We start from the raw sequence: 23102 nt of genomic DNA on the forward strand, positions 1-23102 counted from the left end.
ATCGTATGCATAAATACGCACATAACAAAGAGCAAAATCAGGAATTACTGTTCTCGCGCTTATTGTTCTTACCGACCAGCTGATGCACATGAACATGACTTAGCCCAGGTGTGAGTGAATTTATATTATTACAAATCAAATGGCAATCGGAAAAACAATGGAATAAAGAAAGAAAAGAAGGAAGTTATATATATATATATATATATATATATATATATATATATATATATATATATATATATATATATATATATATATAGAGCACTGCTTTTCTCAAACAAACACATCAATTGAGAGGTGAGGCGGATGCATGCCTTTCTATATTTACATGTATCAAGTATGTTGAACAAAATACTCCTGGTTAAATTTAGCTAACATTAATTATTTGGCGTGAAAAAGCATAAAGTCAATTCACGTGTGTCATATTTTTTTTATTTTATAAAATATAAATAATCTGCGAAGCATTAGTCATTGATATAACCTCAGGATTTTAAATTTGCTTTTGCGTTCTGGAATCTGATAGGAAGAGTCCTTATTACTTTGACATTGGCAGAAGCATAAAAAAATTTAACCGTTTTCGACTGTTTTACACGACTATGATATTTATCGTTCAGATGGAAAAGTTTCTATGCCGGAAACCATGTGTTTAAAGCAGAATTACGGTAAAAAATTTCTATACTAATTTTAACGATTAACTGAATTTTAAATTATACAATTGTATTCGTCATTCTCATCTTTCAAATTCCTTGCTTGATTCGATAGTATTTTATTACTTCATGGGGAAAAAAATGGTTATTTTGCCATGTTGAAAGGTTCGTATTTAAATTAACTTTAATGCATAATAACGTAAAGATTTCACAATTGTTGTAGAACCGTTTTAACAAGACCTTGGACTTTCGGTAGGATGTAACTATCTTTTTCTTGCATCAAAACGAGTTAAAAATGACGCTGGTTTCAAGTGAAATATACACAGATTGCGTAGTCTTTGCCAAGAGCTAGACAAATCTTGTTGATTTCACAGAGCCATAGCTGAGTGGCCAGCAAAGAAATAGACAGGCCTACGTCACATTGCTGTTTGACATAAACTAACCAAAGTCCAAGCTCCTGTTAAAATGGTTCTATCTTATCAAAAAAGCACACATAAAAAAAGTTTTAAATATCTTTATAGTTTGAATGTTTAAACGATGCTTACTAATTCGGGATGAGTCACCCAAGCAATATATACATAATTTTAAGATTTATATACATTAATATATGTAAACTTTCAAAATTCTTTGATTACTTTGGGTATTTCTATAGTGAAAAAGATATGGATGGATTCTAGGAGAAATAGCTATTATGATTTTTTAGCTGATTTAAGATGTTTGGGATAACTTCAGATCTTATTTAGCAAGAAAGAACTTTACAATACAAAAACAATCATAATATCACAAATATTTCTTTTACTAATTGTGCAGTGTTTTTTTTAACCTCTTTTGAAATAACTGATAAATCAATTGAGTGTCTTGCAGATAAGTACATGTAGCTGACTCTTTATCACATTCCACTTTCCTGTTAGGCGTCAATTTTATAACAGATGAATAAATAAAATTATATTTTAAAATCTTTTGTTTATTTTGAAAGAAAATACGGCACAAATTGAAGGTGTCCCACATTTCTAATGGTCAACCAATGAAACCAAGCAGCAACGATACGGTTTGAAGACATTAACAAGACGGTCTTGTTCCTAAGAGTATTTATCTGTATATTTAAACGATTTTTGTCGTTGCTAGCAACCAGGATATAGTCAATATAATCAAATTAATGTTTTTAGTGTTAGAGCTATCCAATAGATTTGAATTATTTCCTTGCTGAAGGAGATTTGCCTCCTTATTATTAATGAATAGGAAATCCTTTTTAGGGAAGAAAAGGAATTTTGAATTTGATAAGGAATGTTTTAATTGATGACCAAAATCGTTCCGATAATAATCTATATGAAATTTCTAGTAATGCAATTGACTTGATGTGATCTATAAAGTGAAAATAAAACAATTACATGTAGTTCCCAATGATAAAGTACAAAGCTTGTTGAGAGCTCATTCTATATAAGAACACATATTTACATTTTCCAGTGTCTTTGAAATAAAACTACGAATCGATTTTATAATGTATAATGCATCGATGACTATTTCATTATTTAATCGAACAATTGCTGAAAATTATTTAAATATATATTTGACCCTATAAAATATAGTTATTTCCTAAAAATATTAGCTATTTTGGTTGAATGGATCCTTAGAAAAATAAAATTTCAGACAGCGATCCCATTTTCATGTGTTTTGTTTAAATTATTACCTCAATAAAAGAGATGTGACTCTTTGAATAGAAATTCTTCTTTTTTTTTAAGAGAAAGAATTTTGAATTCCATGACCATTATATTTTTCCGATTACTGATATACCGAGGACGAGCAGGTAAAAAAGCTTTGCTTTTGTAAAAATAAATACAATCACAATAAAAACACTGTATACATATCAAAATTCAATACATTTCATAACTATGAACCTGTCAATACTTTAATAAAAAGTAAGAAATTTATTTCTTAATTGTCTAATTCTATTTATTTTTTTACAGAAACTAGAATCTTTCAGCAAACGACTTAACAATAGACTTTAATGTTCAAGAACAGATAAAACTGTATGTGTCAGAAAACAGATACATGTATGTGATAACAGATAATTTCATTGCTTTGTACAGTTTGGAACTGGTACACTATGCTCCAATTTACAGGAAATATAGACAAGATAGTATTAATGTCCAGGTATGTATTTATTGTTGATCTCGTTATTTTTCATTGGAATCCCTTATAAAGTAAATCAGAATTAACACACAAAATTGAAGTACATTATCATTAATAACTAGGGCAATGAATATTTACCTAAGTCATACAAGTATAACCTGGGTTAGGGCAATTTACGCTTAATAATCCGCGAAACAGATTATAAAAAAAGTGTAAATTGCTCCAACCCAGGTTATACGAGTAGAACTTGGGTAGATATTGAGTTTATTCCTTATGATTTAATTTTCTGTAATTTACTGTACAAATTGGGTGCGTTTTACTTTCAAAAATGATGATAATCTGTTCAAATTCAAACGTAACGTCAAGCTGATTAATAAGTTTTTGGTGTTGTTTTTTTTTTATCATTTCCTATTATTTTATAAATCTTTTCTAATAAATTGATTCGCGTGCAGAATGTCGATTGTTCGTTACTTAAAAAAAAACCTGTAAGAGTCAGATACACAGCACAATAATTATTTAATATTAAAAAATATTTTAATGTGAAAAGGAATAAGACGTGTTCGATTAGCTAAATACGATTTTGTTATATGTTTATCCCATTTTGATTTTGTGGGGTGAAAGATGAAGATTAATACGACCGTAATAAGAATTCTGTCTCTCTTTTCTGCCCTGCCTGCTTTTGGTAAGACATCGTTAAAATCCCACAGACGGCCATCTAAGAAAGTATGCTACAAAATACATGCTGTAAATCTTGTAGAGTTTAGCACAATCGTACATGATTGCCAAATAGTCATCCTGTGACCAACATACATAAATACAATTAAGCTAATGAATTCACTTTTGTAATAAACTTTATGATGACGTGACAAAACGCACAAACCGAACTAAGTTCATGATCAGTAATTAATTCATCACCTACCCATCTTTGCAGGTACTGTTTATGGTTGTGATTTCAATGGAGATCTCATGTCACTGAGAGACAATGTTGTAGTCCCGCATCATTACAGAGGTTTGTTGTAACGGAACGATTCATGATCGGAATAAAAGACAATGCTGTAACGGTTGAAGTTAGATCACAGTATAGAATTAAGAAGCACATACCACAGATGTTGTTATAAATTCATTTTAGTGAAACCAAACCTGTGGTAACCATGGAGACCGTAGAGACGATGACAAAACACAACGCTGTAGTAATCAAAAAATCAACTACACCAGGTTTGATAGTGAATTGTAATATCATTTTAAATCATTTGTATTGCATTCAGCAATTAGAGGTAAGTACTTAATACAGGCTTAAATCAGCTTGTAGGGTTTTACAGTAACAATGTTGTATCGGTTGGAATTGATAAATGGTAATGTTGGAAAAAATGGACTTAGCTAGCCTGACACATTTCCTCAAGTTTTTAGACTGAAACTTGCCATTCAAAATGTAATGAAGTCGATTTCTATAGCACCTACCATTACTTAATTTTTGACAAGGGGGGGGGGGGGGGGGGGGTAGGGTGATGCCACCATTGGGGGTGTCAAATTTTTACATAGGAATATATAAAGTAAATCTTTAAAAATCTTCCTCTCAGAAACCAGTCAGCCAGCAAAGATGAAACTTATGTGGAAGCATCCTCAGGTAGGGTTAATTCAAGTCATGATCCCCGGGGTTAGGATGGGGTCACAATGGAGGGGGGGGGCACATTTTTACATAGGAACATATTGAGAAAAATCTTTAAATCTTTTAAAAATCTTCTGAAAAACCTTTTGCTTAGAGAAGCTGTTACTTTATCGAAAGCAAATCAGATGGTGTATATTCTAATTCGTTAAAATCAAAGTCCTCAGGAGTAGGGTGGGGCCACATTGAGGATCCGATTGTACATTTTAATAATTCACAAAACTGAATTGTTATCATATATGGTTTTACCTATATGCAAGAATTTTGACATGTTACCGATTTTTAAAAAATTTTTTAGACTCTAGCTCTTGGACGATTCTTGGGCCTCACAAGGAGTTCAGAGTTTGATGTAAACAATTGTAAAGGATCTTTTTTTAAGAACTGCAATGCTCAACATGTGATATGACAATAAAATCATCCTGTTTGAAAAGGGACTTGATTATAAACACAAGAATATCCAAGGGGGGGGGGGGGGGATGGGAATGGGTTTTTATTTACACAGGATCTACGTGTACTATACCACATTGTCCAGATAGTTTATATTATGACTCCATTATGCTGATTTTATCATGCCTGTTGTTGCTCAGGTGAGTGATGTGGTCCATGGGTGTCTTGTTAAATAATGGAAGGCGAAATTGCACATAGATAACATGAACACCCTTCAGATGTAGGTTTAAAAATGATCAAATTATGATGAACCTCGAATTTTTCTGCCTTTAGGGAAAAAAATGATATGATTGTTTAAAAATAACTTTCACAAAGAATTATGCAGTGTGTATTTGAGAAAATATTTTCCAAAACTTATTTCACAGGTAATTCCAGACAACTGAATATTCATTACAAATTAAAACATCAAAATCTGTTTCATTAGGTATTAACACTTTTTATGTAAAGGATATAAGCCAAAAACTGTCCATTCTGTGAGAGAAAGAACTGATCGAGGCCCGAAGGGCCGAGATCAGTTCTTTCTCTCACAGAATGGACAATTTGAGGCTTATATCCAACTTAAAACATTCTCCTCTTTTGTTTTAAGAATAGACTGCAACAGGTACACCAGTAGACAATGAAAATAAAGAGAGCTATTTTTAACCACCCCTAACAAAAAAGCAGCCCTGAGTAGAATTCTCTTTCTATTGTCTACTTAGTGGACAGGTACAGGTGACTTTTTAGGTATAACTTGAACTGCATGATTTTTTATTCATTCACACTACTTGTGTCTTAGTACTGAGATGTCTTCCTCTGATGGAGAAAGCATTTTCCTAACTCAGTCAAAATTCAAGGATGATAATGAAAATCATCCAAACACGGATGGTGTTCTAAGTGACATTCTAGATATGGAGGCTGGGCCAGATTTTGATTTAATTCAGAACTGTGTCTATAAGAACATCATGAACATGTAAGATGATGAAATTGACAAGTGTTTAAGCTACTTTGTCGCTGAAGTGAGAAATAAATCTGGACTGGACTATAAGCCGAATACTTTGTATGAAATTATTTGTGCAATTCAGCATTTTATGAGAAAGGCGGGGCGTTTGTTTTGTTAGCTTTCTGGATGACAAAAAGTTTCAAGGATTAAGAACTGTATTAGACTCAAAAATGAAGGAACTTTCCAGTCGTGGCTTAGGACTGGATAAAAAGAAAGCAGAAATTATCACAGCTGAGCAGGAAGACATCATGTGGAGGAAGGGAATTTTAGGGAGAGATAGCCCTGCAAAACTTTTGGATACAGTGCTCTTCCAGTTAGGCCTACATTTCGCTCTCCGGGCTGGCCAGGAACATCGTACTCTATGATTTGGTCCCAATAGCCAGATAACAGTACGTTTTGAACAAGGTATGCGGACGCACCAGTTGGGGTTCACGTTTTGCAAAAAACGGTCGGCAAGTTGTGTGAACGAGCGGGGTTTTCAGGCCATTTTACGAACCACTCTCTACGTGCAACGGCAGCAACACGATTGTATGATGCTGGAGTGGACGAACAGCTAATTGCCGAAAAAACTGGGCACAGGTCATCTGCGGTTCGCTCGTACAAAAGAACTCAAGATGCGCAGTTAGTGAAAGTGAGCGAAATAATTCACGGAAAAAAAAATCCTCCAAAAGAAGATGAAAACATAGAAAACGTCAAGAAACTACGCACTGAAGAGGATTCAAAAAGAGAATGTGGACCCCGTGAAATTCACATTGAGCAGGGAAATATTTATTTCAAATTTAAGTTTTGAAATCCTTAAAACATATCTGGATAACCGGTGAAATCTGGATTTGAATACTATTTTCCTGATTCCACAGATACCGTATATACAACTGCATTTGGATTATTTTCCACTCGCGTATAAGTGGATTTGATTTATTTTTCAGAGATGTATCAGTTCATTTGGATTATCATATTTCAGAGCATGCCTAAATAAATTTCATTTTGTTTTCAGATGTATGGCTTTGCATGGTATTTGTTTTATTACACGTCACCTGTCCAATAAGTTTACAATTACTATCCATTATTTTTTACTGGGCAGTTTTCACTGTCCATTCTTTAAAATAATGGACAGTTTTTTAAAACTTATTGGACACTTACAGGTAATTTATTGGATTTGTTTTCAAATTTACAAGTACTTTATGCTATCTAATACCTTAAAATAACAAAGGATTGCATAACGAAAATGTTTTAATAGATAATACATTTAATTTTTACAATAGCACCATTCATATTTTTAGAGATTTCTAGCACATAGCAATCCTTCTAATATCCAAATTACATTATACATATAATTATAAGATGTACAGACATACAGTATAAAATAAAAGTTTGAGTTGGATTTACAGAAAAGAATTTAATTAGAAACAACAATAACAAAATAAAATGTTGTTAAAAAATTAAAACATCCACCAAAAAAGAATTTAACAAAACTTCAAGATGAAGTTCTCTTTGACCTAGGGGCAAACATATGATCGGTACAAAAATTGTACCATTATGTCATTTATGACATATCATTCTAAGCTGTTTAATTGTTTCAGGTTATACCTTCTATTGTCATGTTAATCCTTCTTTCTGTTCTTAACAGTCTAAAATTAAATAACATTTTAAAAAAATATCAACAAATCAATCTTGAACTATACTTTAATAATGTAAAAAGATTGACCCCTTGTTCTGGAGAGAAAAAATTGGCTTTTACATGAAACACAGGATAATGTTAAGGCCCAAGGGCCCCTTGTAATTTATCTACAATCTTAACAAAGAAAACAGGCTGTTAAAATTAAATTTATATATCAAATACATATCTGATATTAATTTACACTGTAATGTGAAAATGAGGTACTAGAAAATTTAATAAAACTCGATTAGTCCTAGAAACCAATGGATTTACAATGTAGAAGATGTCAATTTTCACCTCTTCAGGACTCAAAATCAATTCCCTATATCCTTAAATTTGTTATAACTGAGCTCATTATAAATGTTATCAAAATATCTAAATAAATAACTGTTCTGAATGTGCAAGTGGTAGCAGATTCAGAACATCTTCATGTTAGTTTCATTAAACTGATATATCACATTGTTATAATATGCAGTCATCAAAATCACACAAGCTTAATAGAATATGACTTTGGCATAGCAACCTTAAATACAAATATGAATAATCTTGTGGACTAGAACTCAGAACAGTTCCTTCCGTTTGTAGACATGGTAACTAATTTCCACTTCACTCTACAACTCCATGTTACCATTTGCCTGGCATCCAAGACCTGAGACATCATGTGCTCATAAAATTACAGTTAATATCTGTAGACTGAGATTGTTTGCTCTATCTTACATGGTACTTGGGAGCATCAGGGTGCACTAGGAGTTTAATTTGCTCGTAGCTCATGAAAGTCAGGATATTCCAGGACCCAAGCCTCATCAGGGAGGGGAAGAACCTATACAGACAAAGGCATCAGTGTATCAGTGTAAGTCTAGATCTACTAACAACATATTAAACAATGGAAGCAGAGTTCTCATTAAAATGTCATTAATGTGCAATTTACTGTAAATGTACCTATACCTTCGAACTTCGTTATCTCGAACTGTTGGACTGTTTTAAAACTTCAAGATATCCGAATATTCGAGATATCAAGGGTAAAATACTCAGATAATAAGTGGCTGGGACTTAAAAATCACTTTGACATATCCATTGTATTCGAGATATTGGTGTTCGAGATATCGAAGTTCAACTATATTTGTGTACGATACTTTGCAGAATAGAGTTTTTTAACAAGTTGGCCTGGATTTGATTTTGCGCATTCCTGAATGTTCCTATTCTTATACATAAAGTTATGCATGGCATTCAGTGATGTACTCGATTTAGTAGAAGCTGTATTCAACCACAAACATTGAATAGAATACACAGCCAAACGTAATATGTTTACATCAACTTCTTTCTGAGACCTTTATGAGTACTTATACCTACCCTTTGTAAAACCCAAGAAAGCCATGCTTTTTCCACAATGAAACAGTGCACTGTAGAATGTTTCCATACTGAGAATTAGAGGAATTCATGTAGCGAGTTTTAACCACATCCACAGGCGATGATACAATCGTTCCACAGAATCCCGCGACAATGGCCGACGCAAGGTGACAAAGCACACCATCCTCTAGAAGCCTTTTCCTGATGATCATTTCTTTAATGATGTCATAGGTCACGACCTCCGAAACATTTACAATACCATTCCTTGCCATATTGGGTATACAACCTAAATAGAGAGTAGTCATATATTCCTAGTTGCTATATTGCGCAGAGCAGATTTTTTTATTTCATATCAACAATCAAACATATTAAAGTAATTCTTTAGTTTAAATTACCTCGCCATAGTCCTTTCATTCCCTCAGTTTTATAGATGGTTCGGTATGCGTCCATAGTGCCAGAGTATCTCCCCTTGTTTGCCCCAAACTGAGCCTGCATGCGGACTTTGACAACATCCGTTGGCTGTGCCAGACTGACGGACAGAGCTCCTGTTGTAACTCCTGCGAATATCCGTATACACACAGGACAGTAGGTTGGTTCCTCTTCACCTGTCAACAAACCCGATATTTTATAATTGTGAAATTGATGAGCTAATATTTGACTATACAATATACTACTGAGAATAATGTCTCACCTCTGTACCTAATCTCTGTGTAGAAACGTTTTGTGCTGTCATAACATCCGAGCTTGACAGTGGCAAATCCAAGCTGTCGATGAATGGCTGGGGTCAGACCAGTGTATAAACCTCTCACCCCCTCCTCCTGAAACATTATCCTAAGGGTCCTAAACACTCCCCTGTATTTGGGGCGACCCTCCTCATTGTTTTGGACCTAATGAAGAAAGGTCAAAGTTATATCAGATCCCGGTCAAACCACTCAGAGGGCTAGTTTACTTCTGTGGTGCTAAGAGGTTACTAGTCATTGCCCCCCCCCCCCCCCCCCCCCCCCCCCCCGGAGGAATCTTCAGTCCATCTCCAGTTATGCTATCTCAGCTCCTAATTACATTAGTCATTTTCAATAAAACAGCTTTGTATAAAGACACATCTTCAATGTGCTGAAGCAGGGGTCTTTCAGTTTCTGGTCTAATGTTTACAAGCACAGAGCCATGTATTCTTTCATTTAATAATGCATAAATAACTGTTTGGGGGAAAATATCATCCACATTATTCTACTGAAGATTGATATACCTGTTCATCCCTATCCCTATTTATTTCTAAATGAAATCTTTAGATTGATAGCAACATTTTCCATTGAACTGTGTTACCTGCAGAATAGAATAAATAGAATACATGTTTTCAGAATGGTCCAGCTTACCTGTAGTCTAACTTTAGTGGTGTCCAGGGGAAAGGTGAAGATCTCTGCAATACAAGCCCCTGCCCCGGCACTCACAACCTTGACCCACAGCGGGGTGGGTGTTCCCTCGACTTTGGGGGGTAGAGAATGCTCATGGTGCAGGACCGTGTGATGTGAGCTCATTGTGACAAACAGGTGGCCAGTGACTCTGGTTCCATTATCAGCTGGTGTCGCCTATTCCTACAAGGATTAAAATAAACTCAGCAGAATTAATAATCATATTATTAATTATCAGAGCATTCAGAATTAATAGTCGAAATGATTGAATTTGAATGTTTGAAACTGGGCCATGCATTGTTCACTGTGTCTTGCTATACTCTACATGTAGATCATAGTCGGTAGGGAAATTTTCTTAACATTTTCTTAACATGTATTAATTTTAAATACATGTATTCCCCATTAATTAATTAAAAATTATATAGGGTATTTAATGTTGTAATAACTTAATTTTGTTATGTAAGCTTGTTTTATTACAGAATTATTCACCAAAGATAACAAACAAAATTTGCTGCTTTTCTCACTGCCTATTAATTAACATAACAATATAGCTGTATGTTTAGCCCCTTATTCAGTTTGTAGATTTGGCTATATCTAGATACATGCGTATATTTACTGGTGTGTACAATAGGTGTCCCTGGGTCTCTCTCACATCCATCAAGAGGCCTTGATCTACATAATGATATACATGGTCTGGATAATATTTGGTACTTTGAAGCTAGCCCATGTCACTGCTTGTCGAATATTTAACTTTTGAACTTTATATTTTTGGAACCACTAATTTGGTGAATAACATACGTCTTCATTTTTATTTTATAATAATGTATCAGTGAAAGTAATTGGAAGTAAAACTATTGCATCACTGATATAATATTATTACTATAAATATCATTCACCATACAACACTGATATATCACTCCATTTACAGTGCACAAAAAATTCCGCTAGTTTTGGACTGATTAATCTCATTTCAAAACACATTCTGTACAAATGTTTGACTCCAAAAATTTCTTTGGACATTTTACTACAGATATCGTCCCTTCACTTGCCTCTGATATTCTTTTAAACACCATCATCAGCCCCGTAAAGTGAAGTGGTGCAGTTTGTTTACATTTAAAAATGGTGACTCTCGATCTCGACGTGAATTAATATTCTTCATTTTCCGAGGTCCGATAGCATGTTTAAGAGATAGTCTGAGGCAAGTTAAGTGACGATATCAGTAGTAAATTGCCTGAAAGTTTTAATGGTACTGTTTTCCCAGATTTTGTGTGAGAATAAGGTTAATCAGTCCAAAACTAGCGCATTTTTTTGTGCGCCGTAAATTGCAGTTTTTTACTATGGGAGGCACTGTAGCTCCCAGGTCATCCATCCGAATTTTTTCAGACCGGGAGCTATAGACCTGCTGCTACCTACCGGTAATATTAATTATTAATAAGTGTTCGAAGATTCAGAGAGAGAGAGAGAGAGAGAGAGAGAGTGTTGTTTTAGCTTGTGCCCAGTCTATATGTGGATAGTTTATGAAAAAAACATTTTTCCAGTTGAAAGTAACTTAATGCTCTTATGCAGCGTATTTGTAAAATTTAACAAAAATGTTTTGTACAGTGGCACTGGGTCCACAAGAAGTTACTTACAAAGGTATTTATAAATGGATTGACAGACAGCAAAATGTCTTTACAATGAAATTAAACTAGAGTAAAAAAAATACATGTATGTGGATTTAAGTCTATGATATCTGGTCTGCTGGACTGAAAAAGAAAGTCCCGATATTATTACAAATATTGTATCTCTACCTGTTAACATATTGTAATATAGGAAAGGAGGTACGCGTATGAGTATATAAATAATATGCAAACCATAAATGAAACCCGGAGCCGTTACTCTGCAACTCTAGTCAGGAGCTCTACCACTGAGCTACCCAGGCTAATATCCATGGTCCATATTGCCCAAACTACTATACATTCCTCCCTTCTTCAATGAGTTTCGCCCTGAAAGATTACCCCAGGTTCTTCCCCTGGCAATTGTTAACCTGTCAGTTCCAGGGACAAGTCACGACAGCAAATGTAATAGGAAAGGAGGAATGAGCATATAAATGGAATGCAAACATCATATGGCTAGAATCGAACCCGGGACCCCTCCACCTCTAGTCAGGACTACAATATGAAATTAAAAAGGCATAATCGCTGGTGATATACTGAGTCTGAAAATGATTGACATACCCTCATGCTATACTTAAATATTGACTCACATCTCTGAACTTTCATGATGAAATCACTGACAGCTGAGTGTAGATAAAAATGGAAACTGCAACTTACCGCCATACGTTATGACACCGGAAAAAAAAGGAACAGCATTATGTATGGAAGATTGTCTGGGTCATCTTACCATGCTTACAGCTGTGAGAAATGGGTTTTATATTGATTGATCGATATCGTATATCTGCATCCAAACTTTTTACATTTACGTGTATTAAAGGAATTTGAAAGACTACTAGTATATTTAAGCCATAAATCTGATCAGCTGATGAGTAAGGTATCAATTCTAGTCGGGCTCGATATTCAATGAACCGGATATAGAAAAATTCCTGATGACCAGTTTTTGTTGGTACTTGAATTTTTAACGGATTGTGTTCTTTTACACAAGTTAAATCGTCCCATTGAGCGCTTCTTTTTAAGAAGTAATACAATATGTAATGTACAATGAAACACAGTCGTATTTAAAGTCGCTGAGACAATACTATGGTTCATACTGAAGAAAGCATCTGATCTCCATGGAAATTATATCAACTAATCGCCAAAATGTTAAGGTAAAGTGTATATTAATAAATATGAGATGATAAATCAAACACTTTCTTTATTAGGCATTCGGCGGTGTGTGTAACGAGTTTTTCAATCTTTTAAGCAATAGATACTTCACGAGTCATGTTTAAGGAAATTCGGGTTGTTTTAGAATTATTAAACGGATTTGTAAAATTATAAGTGCTGTTAAGTTTTCATGAGACTTTTCTCATTAGTTTATAGACTTTATTTGATAAGGTCAATTATCTTAAAGTTTACAAATGTTTGCATATATCTTGCACATTTTTATCAGAAATATAACAGGATCATCTGATGGGAATGATATAAATGATGGACCAGACCGGGATTCAATTCCATAATCTCTATAGTCTGACTCAAGATATTTATGCAGCACATTTAGACAAAACATACCTGTGAAAGAAGTGCTATTGAAATCTATGAAGAAGATGTATTTCATTATAATGCTTGATTTTGAGAAACTTAATTCTTTATCATAAATTTATTGTTTACTTATTGACAAAGTTTTGATGGTTTTTTTTTTTAACAGAACATGTCCTATGTCCTGAGAAAGTGATATGTTTTAATTACCTGGTATCATGGATCCAAGGAAAATCCAAGAGAACAATGGGATCCTTGCAGGCAGGGAGAGTTTTGGAGTAAGTTTTTTTTTTTATTATTCAATAGATATTCTGCAATTTACTTTTATTTACTAGTTACTTAAATAATGATTTAAATGGTAGTTAATGAAAGTAGCAAACATTAAATAAATAATTTAATAAAAATTTTTTTGCCTTAATTGATCTCATTCTTTCATAGCCTGTACAGTACACAGAAGACCCATTTCTATCTACATATTCCTTTGAATCACCTATATGGAATTAATATAAACAAAATAAATTGATAAATGTTCAAATCAAATACCAATATTTCACATATATACGCCATTGTATTGTATATAAAGTATGTATGGTATATACATGTAGTATAATAGGGCTCAATTCAATTTGTAAGTTGTTTTGCTTTTTAGAATCTGGATTTGCATTTGGATTTGGAGGACCTTGCAGACATGAGTGATTCGGATTCTTCTGATGAGAACCAGTTTTCAGAGGAGGAATGGCCAAGTGCCAACGAAGAAGAGGAAGAGCTCATGAAGCTGACGCATGACATGCAGGCCTCCAATGAAAAGAAACCTGTAGTGACCAAATTTATACGCCAACCCCCACCACAAAAACCACCAGAGATCAGTGGGGCTCTGCTGCCTTATGGTCAGTTTGTATAGTGTTGGCACTGAAAAGTTTGTGTTAATTCATAAATAGATGGCTCTTTGGTTGGATTTCCTATGAAATGCTCTTAGATCATATGTAAGAGGCTTTGAATTAAATGAAGACTAAGATTCTCACAATAAAAAAAATGAATACAAAGATGAAATTTTGAAAAATATTAACTTTGAAAAAAAACCACAAATGGTGTTATGATATATTGTTTGATGATCTGATCAATTACTGGTATAAAGACTTTCTTATTATTGAAAGTCTCTCCTTTGTCAGTGTTACCATGATTTTCCCACACAATATCCTTAGTAACTTACAGGTATATCTGTAAATATTTTTAACAGTTTTGTGGCATACTTAATGTACACATTATTATTTTGGCCTTATATTTTTTCAACCCATTTATACTTGCAAACGGTTTCACCCTGTCTAAAACTTGCTATAAACTCACTAAACTGTATAGTTGACAGAGGTACCGGTATATGCTATACAGGGAATATGGTATAGTACTTTTTGATTGATTCAGATTAACCCAACAAAGGGAAATAGCTTTTGTTAATGTGGAAGTAGGGAAATGGCTTTTGTTACTTTGTAAGTGAATAAAGTCACCTATACATGTACACATCAATTGAATTGGATCAATCTTCATTTAAAACTTATGAAGCTTATATTCAGTTAAATGATATAAATATTCTACAGTTAAATTGAATATTAATTCTGATTTGCTTGATCCTCCCTTTGCAGAGGATGGAATTGATGTTGATAGTGAAGAAGAGAATGAAATTATGAAGGAGATCAAAGCCGAGATCAGCAAACAGATGAGAAGTGAAATGAAGTCTGAACTAGAGGTGTACAGGGAGGGAATGGAGGCCCTAGAGCAGGGACAGATTCCTGGGGCCCGGGCAAGGGACACAAGTAAAGACGAGGAGGGGCTAGAAAACATGGAACCCAAGTTAAAAGAGGCCTTCTTAAAGATGCGTAAACTAGATAGAATCTTGGCCAAAAAGATCAAGAAAGAAAAGGAAGTTAAGAGAGATAGACTGCTGTTAGAACGCAGGTAAAGGAAATTTGATTTATATGGAAATCTTATTGGACAGCATGCCATTCATTGACCATTTGGAGTGTAAAAGCTGTAAGTTATATATTCAGAAGCATTCAATATTTTATTTACCATCAGGATTAAAGAGGAAATAGAAGGCATGAAAACAGATGGAAAGGAAGAGAATAGAGAAGAAAAGAACAACACCGACAAATATCTGGCATTGACATTACCTGCAAGACACAATGAAGGTATGCTAATGAATGAACCAAAACCAGGGTTGTCTCTTAAAATTGAAGTAGAAGGAGGAAATGAAAAAGTAGCAGGTGGTTTGGGGGTCTTCCTTATATCTACATTGTATTTGAAATACAATAATAGCCGGGTAATTAAGGCGTTATAGGCGGGGGAATTCCCCGCCTCCCGGGTCTTAGAGACAACCCTGCAAAACAGAGATATCCTATGAAGAGACATTCCCCCATTTCAGTTTTCAAAAGAACATGTACCAATGTTTAAACTTTTTTGTAGGAGTAAGGATTAGTGAGAGTCCAGGACCAGATGTGTTCACTACTGAAATAAATGAAGCCGATTATCCAGGACTTCGTAAAGACCAGCAACAAAAGAATACCACCCAGAGATCAGGTTTCAAATCAAAACACATTAAAATAAAGATATGATAAACCTAATAAGGGAAATTTTTATCTTCATTGTTCAGTTTATCAAACTTTGTAGTATTGTCTTCTATTTAATTCTGAGCGTTTGTGATTTTAGATGGACAAACCAGTCAGAATAGTCAGAGTCAGCAAGACACAAACTCTGAGTTTGGTAGTGAGATGTCAGCTGATTCTAGGAAAAGAAAACGTCGAAGGAAAAATTTCATTAAGCGGAACAAAGAAGTATGCAAATTAACAGCTATTTCAACTATGATTTTAGTGTTATGAATCTGAGTTTCAACAAGTACCGTATGTTAAATTGCAAGATTTCAGTTACATTAACTAATTACTGTTAAATACATCTCTTCTTTGTTTTAAATTTTTTAGTTAGCAAAAGATGCTGGTAGTGAGATAGCAATGACAGATGAAGAGAAAGTTAGGGTGGAAGGCTTGTTAAAGGATCTGGATGAGCTTCCAGATGTATTAGAAGATGAGGTACGAAGAGAAATACCTTAGGTTTGATGATAAAGCATACAGCAATTAAAGTGAATAATATTTTCTTTGAGATGTATACTAGTGCATATCAATCTGGTATTACAGGATGGTGCTGAAAGTTGTTACCAGGTGGCTCTTCGCCCTGGGGAGGGATTCTGTCCGGACCCAGATGAAATGAGGGTGCTGGATGGAATTGACAGTCGACTGAAGGAACTGTTGCCTCCTGAGGAATTTGAGGAAGTGTCAGCTCGTCCTTCACAAATGGTCAGTTTACATTTCATACAAAATAGCATGTTGTATGCACAAGAAAGCATGGACAGAGTCAGAGATAAAATGATAATTGCTTTACTTCATGTTGTCTTCAATGTATATTTTATATTGCCACTGTATACGGTCAATATGTACATCAAATTTACTTTTACATCTATATAAACAAATCTAATATGATAGATTTGATGGAAATCTATAGCACATTTATACACATGTATTGTTATTTGCATGCAATTTTATTTATAAACATGGTTACAATTACTTGATTTTCATTATATAAGGTTCTGTTTTGTTCACACACTAGCACCATAAAAAACTTTTCACACCAGTGGGGTTTAAGAACTCCAGTTTTGAACACTTTGGGGAGCGAGCTTTACTGGAGAACAAGGAACAAAGGGAGATAAAATCTCGTCTTCAGAGAATAGAGGATGAACTCGCCAAACTCCACAACCCCGAGGAGATCGAGGTAAATAGTTGTGCATGCTCACCAGTTTCACTTTAATTCAACTATCACATGTCTAAGTGTACTCTTTGAGTTTAGTTTGTAGAAGCCAAATGTGGAATATTTTTATACAATGTATTTTTAATTCATAAATCATATTTTATGCCCCCCTTCAAAGAAGGGAGGGCTTATTGCTTTGCTGCTGTCGGTCGGTCGGTCCACCAACAGTTTCCATTCATTTTTTTTGCAGAGGCTGAACATATTGAAATGAAATTTAGTATACAGGTTAATCATAATAGTATCTAGGTCAAGTTCGAAAAATTCGAATTATTTGCAGTTTCCGTTCATTTTCTTCGCAGAGGCTGATTTTTGAAATGAAATTTAATATACAGGTTTATCTTATAATATTTAGGTCAAGTTAAGTTTTGGGTACAATCGAGCAATTTTCGACAGAGTTATGCCCCCTGGACATAGAAAAATTCCAATTATTTGTAGTTTCCGTTCATTTTCTACGCAGATGTTTCCAAGGGAGGGGGCACATCTTTTTCTTTCCCCCCCCCCCCCCAAATTAGAAATCTTTGGTACGATCACTGTGTTTACTAATAAGCCTCTAATTTATTCTCTACTTACAGATTATGAGATAAAAACTTTAAGTTGATTCTCTATTATATACCACTTTCTACTCTCAGAGACCCCAGACATATAAATTATTCGGTATTCATATTCTCTTGACAGAAACAGAATCTCTGTACCTTACTAGATACTTTTCAACTGACAGATAGGCTCCAGATACCAAATCAAATTATTCAAATTCTCTTCTGAAAAATAGACACTACAGATACTTTATCAAATAATTCTCCTCTGACAGATAGAGACTCCGGATACTTTATCAGAGGATCAGCTGAATGATCTGTTAGATCATTGTGCCAGATCTCTGTCTCGTTCAACTATCATGGGAATGGATTCAAGAGTATCTCAACGAGATATGGAATCACGAGATACACAAAGATCAGCTGCTTCATCTCAAGCATCCATGCCCGAGTCTGATGCAGATTCCATGTATCTGCCATCAGAGGACATAACTCCAAGGTAATAGCTAGTTTACACAGAAATATCTAGGTATTAACAAAAATCCAACATATACTCAATACGCAACAGACAAAATTTTCAAAATTCTTTAAGGAATGAATTTGAGATCTACATGTACCAAATTTATATCAAGCATACAGTTTATGCTTTCTTAACCACATAGACAAATTCTGCTTCTAAATAAAAAAATATCACAAAAGATACAAAAACATCAAGTGTAAGATTGACATTGTGACCTACCTGGCAATTAAGTTCATGATAATAAATTGCTTAGCCAGTCAAGACAAGAATAACTGTAAATTATCATTAAAGATATATGCAAGAAGAACAAAACTTGATAAATAAAGTTTTAAAAATTTCATGACTCCTATGTGTAACTGTATTTCAGAAGTCACAGGTCTGCACGAGAAATTCTGATGGAGAATCCCCCCAAGCTGTCTGAAGAGGAACTCCAGAAACTGCTGGCCGACGCCCATTTCCCCCTCCGGAGCCGACTGTCCACCCTGAGGGAGGAGGAGGAGAAGGAGGAGGAGGAAGAAAGTGGTGAGTGTTCAGGAAAAGGAAGGGTGGGGTCGAATAAAAAGGGAAGGGGGGTGGGTAGATATTAGAAGTTTAGAATATCAATTCTAAATGGAATTCTTTTTTGAGGGACATTATCCCTAGATTTTATAATGCGAAAAGAAAATTGAAAATATTTGTGATTGTTTTTTTTCTTCAGATATCGAGTCAAGACCTACTTCTATCTCAGCTGAAACATGGAAGTTGATTTCCCAAGAAAAAACTGAAATCAGTGATCAAAATGAAAGGGATAGAAATGTTCATAATAGTGAGGTGTTTACTAGTGTTACAGACACAGAGCGAAGTAACTCAAGGAACTCTCAAATACCTGTGTTACCAGAAATAAACCGATCTGGGAGTCTAATAGCTCAATGGAATAATGAGCGACCATCAAGTAGCAGCAGTCGCAACAGTTCTGTGCTGACCATAAAAAACAGTTTCAATGCTGCCAATGTCAGCGACAGCATAGAGATCATGTCTATAGGCAGTGAGAGTGTGGCATCCACACCCCGCCCACCCAGTGGGGACAAGCCCAGTAACCTGACCCAGAGGGCCAGGATGGACAAAAATATGATCCAGTCAACCTGAAGGTTTTATTCTGTACTGTAATATTAGCAACTTGGAACATGTTGACTCCGTCCTCTTTATGGTTGTATTTATTGAACACTTTATTTTGATGAAATGTTTTCTTCATTAAAATACAAATAATTCAGAGATGTGATTTAATCTTTGCCATGAATGAAATTGATCAAAAGCATTGTTTGCTTTCTTCATGTAATAATAACTTTACTTCCACTTTGGTGTCATGGTTAATGATGAAAAATCTTAGTTTGAGACGATACTCCAGAAGCAGAATACAACTGTGCAAGTAATACTGATTGACATTTGTTTTAATTCTTTTAGGACTAAAACACCTGTAATCCTTCTATTGCACAAAAATCCACAAAAGTGAACCACACTGAGTGGAAACACAGTAGCATTTGTTCATAGAATTACTCCAATTAAATAGAAAGTACTTGTTAACACGTTCCTGTTAAAACATTCATTTTATTTGAAATAATGAAATGATCAAGATACACAAATTCAATTTAATTTCATATTTTATGAGCCAAGAAAAGGCCTTATATCTGGTATATCTTCAACTTTAAAAGATATGACCGGTATAAAGTTCGGAGCACATAGTACAATGACCCATTGCAGTCTTCAGGCCTAACTTTGGCATGATCCCTCTGTTTAGCCTCAGTAGCTGCTAGGTCCCCTAACTTCTCTTTGTTCATTACAAGGAATGTTTGGTTAGCATGCATGATAAAGTACATTTAAAGGTTTCAATTATATAATTGCTCAATAGAGAGATCCAAATAAGCAGAAATATATGTTTACAACAAAAGTGAAAACCATATTACATAACAAACTAAATGTAATTCCTTCAGATTTCATTAACTGTGTTCATCTTTAATTTGTGTCGCGATACATAGCCCCCGCCTCCCTAGACTGTGATCCTTGCTCCTGTTGCATCCAAAAGGCTCCATCTGCTGAATAACTCAGACCTACGTGTGATACTGGCTTCAGGGTCGTGTACGTGGGCTCACAGAGCCATGGCATGGATTGGACAGAACAAGCAGGTGCATGATGGAAGCTCGAAGAAAGTGAGAAACAGGGATGAGATATTCCAGCTGCCTGACTTCCTCTAGGTGGCTGTATAGCATGGCGAGTGTTGGTAGACTGGGTGATCCAATATGTTCTGGGTACTTGTTGGATCACATTGTTTGTTGATACCAGTAGATTCTGTTTTAACACCTCAATGCTTGGTTCTGCAGCACTGGTGTCCATGGTTGTTTTTGATGTGGGCATTATGCTCTTTGTGATATTGCTGTACCTCCTCATTTCAGTCTTATCTGTAATATAAAGATATTCCTTCTCATACAAGAGGTGTCATATATTGAGTTGACAATTCTTTTGAATCTTCTGAAATTCAACACTTCAGAGAACTATGTTTTTTGGTGAGTGTTTCACTTATGGCAAATGCTGTGCACCCAAAACACTTAATTGTTGAGCTAACTTGCCTAACTCAAAAAATTCCTGATGCAATTTTTATGTTGAAAATTGACCTGAATTTACAGCAATTAAAATACCCTTTTCTACATTTATTTGTTTGGCACTTTATTAATATGTATTCATAAAACAACCCTCTTACATGAGGTGCTGGATGTCTTAGAATTGGAAGCTGCATGGAGACTAGGAAGACTCAGGGTAATTGAGGGCTCTACCAGAGTATCAGGCGGGCTGTAACACTGGCTCTTGATTGGTGCTCTATGGGGCTGGTATCTGACCATGCATGACTCTACCATGGAACCTGACGATGGGTTGTTGCACGGAATTCTCATGGCTTTGTAGGGCTGGTATCTGACAAGGCAAGGACCCACAGGTGGCTGGCAGAGAGTGTCAAACAGTGGATCTAAAATCATGCAAGGGAAACTATACAGCAATGTCAAACCTATTAGATGTGATGAAAAGGATTTAATCCTTTGCCATGCATTAAAGCAAACAAATCTTATTTAAATCTATGAATTTATTAATATTTGACGAAACATTGCTTTTATAACATATAACATGGTTGTGTACAAATATGTTTGGTGAATCATTACAGTTTGAAAATTGAATAAATTAATTGTTAAAAAATGGGCAAAAGAGTGTTATAGGATTTTAAAAAATGATTCAAATATCAGATAAAAACTGCTATTTAAATATAACCAATTTTACTGTCCCTGGCTATTTTCTCTTTTCTACGAAGTGCAGTAGAAAGTTTCTTCATCTCCAACTGAGTGCACGCTTTACAGGAGCAATTCTTGAACTGACAGAAAGGTTTATGGCCTTTCAGCGTCACCAAACGGCCATGATTTCGGCATTTGTTGCACCGTCTCGTGGACAACTCGCTATCGATAATAATGTTACCAGACATCACTTCAAAAACTAATTTTTCAGCAGCAAAGGATAGGTTTCGTACAACTTCTCCAACGTGCAAGTCCTACTTCGAATGAAAATTGCGGGAAAACTTGAAGATAAATTGGTGAAGGTGTCCCGGAGAGAATACATTTTCCCGGCATTTGATTATTTTTACGAAACATCATTTTTTTTAAAAATAAAGTTTATGAAATGACAATTTCAAATTTTGAGAATTGAATTTCTCCTTTTTTTGGGGGGAGGGGATGAGGTGGGAGATGGGGCATTTTGAAGAAAAGCCGATGCACCCCCAAATTTATCCACCTTTGTAATATCGGATTGAAACTCGAAAAGTTAGTAAGTCAACCTGACACTGACTATCCATTTAATTTATTCATTCATTAATTCTTTCATTTTTCTGTATCGAGATTTATGATATATAAATAAATAACGGGTCAACAGTAACGATACAAAAGTTACTTACATGTACTTTAATGGTAAATTGACGAGAAATTTTGAGAAGCTATATACAAATATAACCAGTTAAATGCCTTTTTTCTGTGATTTAGACGAGTTCTGAAGGTAGCAATGACTGTAGAAAAAATGCCGACTCGGCGTGTTACCTAATACCTTCATGAACCACCATAAAATGCATTTTCATTCTTTCCCTTTTTTTTAAATTAATAATAATCCTGTCATTTAATTTGGGAACCGAGTTATTGCATGTTCAAAACTAGGGTAACCGAACACATATATAGTGTTCATTTGAACCTTTAGGTGGAATAACACATCAGATGGCAGCAACATACCCCGAACAAGACAGTTTTAGAGATGGCAGAAAACATCCGTTAAGAGGTGAGACAAAGGAAATAGAACTGGATCGGTCACGTTCTAAGAAAGGATCCAACAGTTGACTGTGCTGTGGCACTCGGGTGGAATGTTGGAGAAAACGTACCCAAGAGAAAACGTACTCAGGAGACGCCTGAGAGGAGAAGGAAGAGGGGCCGACCAAAAACAACATTATGACAGATGGTGGATGTAAATCGGAACAATGCAGGCTGGAGCTTCTGGAAAGCGACATGCCGTGCAGCCTCAGACCGACATCAATGGAAAGACAATGTCCAAGCTTTATGTGTCTCCTGGTATGGAGAGAGTTAAGATGTAAGAGGAAAAGATAAACCAAATACGGGGAAAAGCGGAAATTAAAAAAATGAATGCAGGTGATTCATGAATAATTATCGTTGATACATGTATGTGCACTAATAACATTTAAAAAA

At 34.9% G+C, this 23102-nt stretch overlaps 3 protein-coding genes and 1 non-coding gene across 7 annotated transcripts; 2 read left to right on the forward strand and 2 right to left on the reverse strand.

Moving 5' to 3' along the window:
- Positions 1–5669: 5669 nt before the first annotated feature.
- On the forward strand, positions 5670–8308 carry LOC117692491 (uncharacterized). Its single transcript, XR_010714566.1, has 2 exons — positions 5670–5836; positions 5964–8308. It is a non-coding gene; the product is annotated as an uncharacterized protein (transcript).
- Positions 8205–12721, reverse strand: LOC105337843 (mitochondrial uncoupling protein 2). Of its 2 annotated transcripts, none has more exons than XM_011442746.4 (6): positions 12589–12721; positions 10241–10459; positions 9562–9757; positions 9266–9475; positions 8874–9156; positions 8205–8343 (listed from the first exon to the last, which is right to left on the reverse strand). In XM_011442746.4, exons 2-6 carry the CDS (start codon positions 10400–10402, stop codon positions 8232–8234), a joined length of 963 nt encoding a protein of 320 aa, XP_011441048.3. In that variant the 5' UTR covers positions 10403–10459; positions 12589–12721; the 3' UTR covers positions 8205–8231. The 2 variants fall into 2 exon arrangements, with proteins under 2 accessions (XP_011441048.3, XP_011441047.3); XM_011442745.4 differs by having other exon boundaries at positions 12522–12626.
- Positions 8233–19597, forward strand: LOC105337842 (fibrous sheath-interacting protein 1). Of its 2 annotated transcripts, none has more exons than XM_011442744.4 (13): positions 8233–8373; positions 13619–13727; positions 14099–14336; positions 15087–15399; positions 15520–15632; positions 15907–16020; positions 16150–16274; positions 16419–16526; positions 16632–16790; positions 17101–17262; positions 18107–18327; positions 18716–18870; positions 19046–19597. In XM_011442744.4, the coding sequence occupies exons 2-13, from the start codon at positions 13668–13670 to the stop codon at positions 19471–19473; spliced, it is 2196 nt and encodes a 731-aa protein (XP_011441046.3). In that variant the 5' UTR covers positions 8233–8373; positions 13619–13667; the 3' UTR covers positions 19474–19597. The 2 variants fall into 2 exon arrangements, with proteins under 2 accessions (XP_011441046.3, XP_011441045.3); XM_011442743.4 differs by lacking the exon at positions 8233–8373 and adding an exon at positions 12804–13079.
- Positions 19598–19916: 319 nt separating this feature from the next.
- LOC105337844 (doublesex- and mab-3-related transcription factor 1) lies at positions 19917–21960 on the reverse strand. Of its 2 annotated transcripts, none has more exons than XM_011442748.4 (3): positions 21646–21960; positions 21080–21340; positions 19917–20780 (listed from the first exon to the last, which is right to left on the reverse strand). In XM_011442748.4, exons 1-3 carry the CDS (start codon positions 21842–21844, stop codon positions 20338–20340), a joined length of 903 nt encoding a protein of 300 aa, XP_011441050.2. In that variant the 5' UTR covers positions 21845–21960; the 3' UTR covers positions 19917–20337. The 2 variants fall into 2 exon arrangements, with proteins under 2 accessions (XP_011441050.2, XP_011441049.2); XM_011442747.4 differs by having other exon boundaries at positions 21637–21935.
- Between the last annotated feature and the right edge of the window lie 1142 nt (positions 21961–23102).

This window comes from Magallana gigas, chromosome 6 (genome assembly GCF_963853765.1).
Source record: "Magallana gigas chromosome 6, xbMagGiga1.1, whole genome shotgun sequence".
In the NCBI taxonomy this organism is placed as follows: Eukaryota; Metazoa; Mollusca; class Bivalvia; order Ostreida; family Ostreidae; genus Magallana; species Magallana gigas.

Coding starts and splice junctions, on each gene's coding strand:
- LOC105337843 (XM_011442746.4), bottom strand. CDS start 10,402: ATGAGCTCACATCACACGGTCCTGCACCATGAGCATTCTCTACCCCCC. Junction 9,476..9,561: donor CACAGAGATTAGGTACAGAG/GTGAGACATTAT, acceptor GTTTGTTGACAG/GTGAAGAGGAACCAACCTAC. Junction 8,344..8,873: donor TTTCTTGGGTTTTACAAAGG/GTAGGTATAAGT, acceptor TTGTCTGTATAG/GTTCTTCCCCTCCCTGATGA.
- LOC105337842 (XM_011442744.4), top strand. CDS start 13,668: ATGGATCCAAGGAAAATCCAAGAGAACAATGGGATCCTTGCAGGCAGG. Junction 14,337..15,086: donor TGGGGCTCTGCTGCCTTATG/GTCAGTTTGTAT, acceptor CTCCCTTTGCAG/AGGATGGAATTGATGTTGAT. Junction 15,633..15,906: donor ACCTGCAAGACACAATGAAG/GTATGCTAATGA, acceptor ACTTTTTTGTAG/GAGTAAGGATTAGTGAGAGT.
- LOC105337844 (XM_011442747.4), bottom strand. CDS start 21,844: ATGTCTGGTAACATTATTATCGATAGCGAGTTGTCCACGAGACGGTGC. Junction 21,341..21,636: donor AGCCAGGGACAGTAAAATTG/GTTATATTTAAA, acceptor GCATGATTTTAG/ATCCACTGTTTGACACTCTC. Junction 20,781..21,079: donor TAAGACATCCAGCACCTCAT/GTAAGAGGGTTG, acceptor TTTATATTACAG/ATAAGACTGAAATGAGGAGG.